The following is a 3,794-nucleotide window of genomic DNA, read 5'->3' as shown; positions in this document are numbered from 1 at the left end:
CAGGTTGAACCGCGAGTTGATACAACGCGAAGGCCGTAGTCGTTGAGCAGGTTTCAAAACCAAATAAGAAGAAACTAGCTGCTTGTGCCAAAAGATCATCGTCATCGAATGCTGGAATTTAATACATCTTTAGAGTTTTGAAGGCTTTTGATACCTGCCGCGATTAAATTTGATTATCATGATTATTGATCGGACTTTTGACGGTTACTCTGATTTTGTCATCGTAAGCCGTTATGTTACACATCTTTATTTATACTTATATAAAAACTTATATATAAGTATAAATAAAGTAAACGTAATTATTTCACTTACTAAAGTCTTCAATTCTTTCTTCATAACTACTGTTCCTCTTGAGCTCGATCAGAATATCGATGAGGTCGTTTCTCTTCTCGCCAGATTTCATGCGCCTCGTCATTGTATGCCAGAAAATTTTACGCAGAAGATCGGTGGTCTCGTTTTGAAACACTTTTAGTTTACCCATACTAGTTGCATGTGGAAGAAAGAACATGTGGAGCATCTTATAGCCGCGGTTATATTTATCTTTTAACATTATTTTGCCCAGTTTGCTGAAATTTGGATCTTTGAACATGTTCGCATCGAGTCCATAAGCAGTGCTCCAGATTACATCCATGTTTAATTTTGAACTTACATCCATTACATCTATTATTTGTCCATTACCTGCCGGCAATGTCATCAGTTGATTAAATCTATTTAGCTTGTAGATATTATACTGATATTCGCATTTTTATTATCACGGGCAAACATCTTTATGCGTAGAACAACATAAATTGTTTTAACACCACAAACATTTTACAGATGATTGTGATTATAGTCACAATCTTTTCCTCCTTTCTAAATTGTCTAATTTCACGACTTGTTCAATAGAATCCTCGGACTTACCATACAATTTCAGTGAGTCAAGATATATATTTAAATGCTTCCCGCATTCTAGCATCAGAGCAAACATTTTCTCCAGTGTACTGTTATTAAAAAATGGCGTCAATTTCGTTTTTAATTTCATCCAACTTGGATTTTTGATGAAGAAGAGATTGGCGTAACCAACACGATCCTTTGGATCGGCCGAAGAGTACCGATCGCAGAAATAATGAAAGTCTGTTATCAAGACGTGATTAATGATTTCGCGATTGCGTAGCAACAAGAAGGGTACGTCAGAAACGTAGAAACCTATATAAGGTTTACTATTATCCTTCGCTCGATCGTAGAGTTCCTTTAGAAAGTATGACGGGGCTTTCTCTCTATTTAAGCATTCCTTAAAATTACCGTCGAAAATTGTTGGTGTTATTTCCAGAACGCCTCGTTTTTCCCAGTATTTAAAATTGCCAGTCATGAGAAAGTAATAGCTTATAATGAGAATTGTTACCATTATTGTGCCATCTAGGATCCAATAGTCCGTCATAAATGCCATTTCGCAGCTTCTCTATAAAAATATTTTTCTTACATTTGTATAAAAATAGAGGACGTTATATTTTAATATTTTAGGAGATTGAAGAGATATTAGTATCACTAACTTAAAATATAATGATTAATCGGTATTTAAGACATTAAGAAAAAAAGGCTTTTGGAAACTCTAGAAATATAGGCAATTGTTATTTAACAAAGACACAAATCATGCTTTCTGGACATCTGTTGTAACATGATTGTTTGATTCTAGTTCTTTTAAAGTTCTGTTTTGTTAACGCGATATTTGTAATTTAACTTTCCGCGGAATTTGATTTAGTTTCTATGTGTTTCAATTAACGTATCTGATTCTAAGAATATTAACGAGTAATAAAAAAATATAGACTTGAGAATCTAACTCAGTTAGTTGTGCGTAAGTTAACGTTATGTAGCGTGAGTTAACATTTAATTAATAATTTAATACAAATTGCAGCCTTATAAATAAAAAAAGGATCAAAGGAATTAACTAATAAATATTAATTCTTAGGGTGTTATGTGATAATGTATAATCTACTTACAGTCAACAATCACTAGTGTTTGAGTTCGATACGAGACAATGCTTTCTGTCTAAGATCAGCGCAACGACTGAAGGTTTAGCCTCGATTACAAGGTGAAAATGGTACCAACTTCAATATTATGAAGTATATGTATAAAAGAAAAATGCTTATCAATAAATAAAACAAGAAAATAAATAAAAACAAATAGAAAATGTCAGTTATATGAAAGTCTCTCGGTGAATAATCATTACAATGACACACCTAATGTGTCCTCTTGTAGGTTATTGCTATTATTTTATCTTTTAATGTAAAACATTTCAGAGATACTTTTCTTAATGTAAAATTTTTCAATATATATGATTTTAATATTATTATTATCTCAGATAAATTTGTGTCCATTTGATCTATGTTTTAAAACTACAAGGATAGTTAATTTAAAATAATAGTCTAATATTTTGGCTAACGAAAATATTTCGCGAAACTGTAAATTCTGATTTTAATAAAACTCTCCATTCAAAAAAAAATATTTTTTAATTTTTAATAAACTTCTTTTTTAAATTATTTTTTCAAAATATTATTATTTAATTGTTGAATAGCGTTTTTACCATATAACTTTTGTGTAAAATATTTTTTTATATTTCAAATATTTTTCGTGCTTTCACCCTTTAAAGCGTTTTTAGGCCGCACCAGAAGATTTCTAAATTCATCTTCTTACCTCCTCTATATGTATGAAAAGTTTCATTAAAATCAGAATTTGAGGGTTCTCGAGGTTTCCTTGTGAGTTGGTTGCGATGCTCCTTAACCCAAGAACGTGCACGTGGGCCACGTGGAGTGATTTTAAACACCCCAGTGTCGAAAAGGTGAAGCTTATGTCACAGTAAGTTTCTGTATCGATCGAAAATCCGTATCTACCCTTCATTCGAAGGTTCCGAGACCTAATCCATATAATAAAAAGAATTTAGGATCTGTACTTGCAATTCAATTGAGAAACTTAGACAATCTTTGCTTTGGGATACAATCCGAGTTATTAATTTCCGGTGTTTGTTATTAATATCGTACATTGGTTGATTTTATAAATTATTTTAGAGCGCAAAGAACAGAATATCCAGCACAACATATTTATTTCTATTAATTTTTACATTCCATCACAGATTTCTTATCAAAACGCTGTTTGAGTCCATAAAAAGATAATAATACATACTTCGTCTAAAAAAGTATTCCGTCAAGTTTTAAATAGCATTAGTATTAAGTTTTCGGACATTGAGATATAATACACCGTTTAATGGCAATGACATCGGTTCTCTTGGATCAATTTTTACCGAAGTTTTCGCGCACGATTCCACTTCGTATTTGCTCAAGATCATAAGCAGTGTTAACTTTATTTGTATAAGCCCGAAGCGTCGACCTACAAAACATATAACAGTATAATATTGTAATATTTTAACGAAGAAGAACTGAACAAATGTATATTATTATCTTTATATATAAAAAGCTTATATTTTATATTAAAATTTATTTTCTTACCTATACACTCATGTGAGCCTTCTCCAAATGGTAAATAGACGCCTGACGGTCTCTTACGTTTGTTCCTTTTTTTAAATCGCTCCGGATCGAATATATCGGGATTGGGGAAATATTCTGCATCATAGTGTAGGCCAAGTATCGAGATGTAAACCGGTGTACCTTCCTCAATTACAAGATCGTACTTTGGCACTTTATAATTTTTCGTAGCCATGCGATTTAGGAACCCCAATGGCGGGTACATTCTCAAAGTTTCTGATACCACCATATCGAGATACGGTAATGACGTTTGTATCTGGTAATAATAAACAATGCATA

At 32.1% G+C, this 3,794-nt stretch overlaps 2 protein-coding genes across 2 annotated transcripts; both read right to left on the bottom strand.

Moving 5' to 3' along the window:
- Positions 1-6: 6 nt before the first annotated feature.
- On the bottom strand, positions 7-2,748 carry LOC112455585 (probable cytochrome P450 6g2; the record flags this gene model as incomplete). Its single annotated transcript, XM_025017597.1, has 6 exons — positions 2,671-2,748; positions 1,977-2,084; positions 1,382-1,438; positions 901-1,270; positions 313-678; positions 7-111 (listed from the first exon to the last, which is right to left on the bottom strand). Coding segments are annotated over exons 3-6 (886 nt in total), but the record flags the coding sequence as incomplete, so codon positions are not given.
- A 46-nt stretch (positions 2,749-2,794) lies between these two features.
- Positions 2,795-3,774, bottom strand: LOC112455586 (cytochrome P450 6k1-like). The gene is made up of 3 exons (XM_025017599.1): positions 3,480-3,774; positions 3,157-3,360; positions 2,795-2,890 (listed from the first exon to the last, which is right to left on the bottom strand). The coding sequence occupies exons 1-2, from the start codon at positions 3,742-3,744 to the stop codon at positions 3,185-3,187; spliced, it is 441 nt and encodes a 146-aa protein (XP_024873367.1). The 5' UTR covers positions 3,745-3,774; the 3' UTR covers positions 2,795-2,890; positions 3,157-3,184.
- Positions 3,775-3,794: the final 20 nt, after the last annotated feature.

Source organism: Temnothorax curvispinosus, unplaced genomic scaffold, assembly GCF_003070985.1.
Source record: "Temnothorax curvispinosus isolate PA1 unplaced genomic scaffold, ASM307098v1 QBEX01006239.1, whole genome shotgun sequence".
NCBI classification, from domain to species: domain Eukaryota; kingdom Metazoa; phylum Arthropoda; class Insecta; order Hymenoptera; family Formicidae; genus Temnothorax; species Temnothorax curvispinosus.
Note: the sequence above shows the minus strand (reverse complement) of the source record. Positions and strands in the feature narration are given on the sequence as shown.

Bases quoted from the DNA above. Each gene is read 5' to 3' on its own strand.
- LOC112455586 (XM_025017599.1), bottom strand. From the start codon at position 3,744: ATGGTGGTATCAGAAACTTTGAGAATGTACCCGCCATTGGGGTTCCTA. The intron at 3,361-3,479 runs GTAAGAAAATAA...TATGTTTTGTAG, and splicing joins AGGCTCACATGAGTGTATAG to GTCGACGCTTCGGGCTTATA.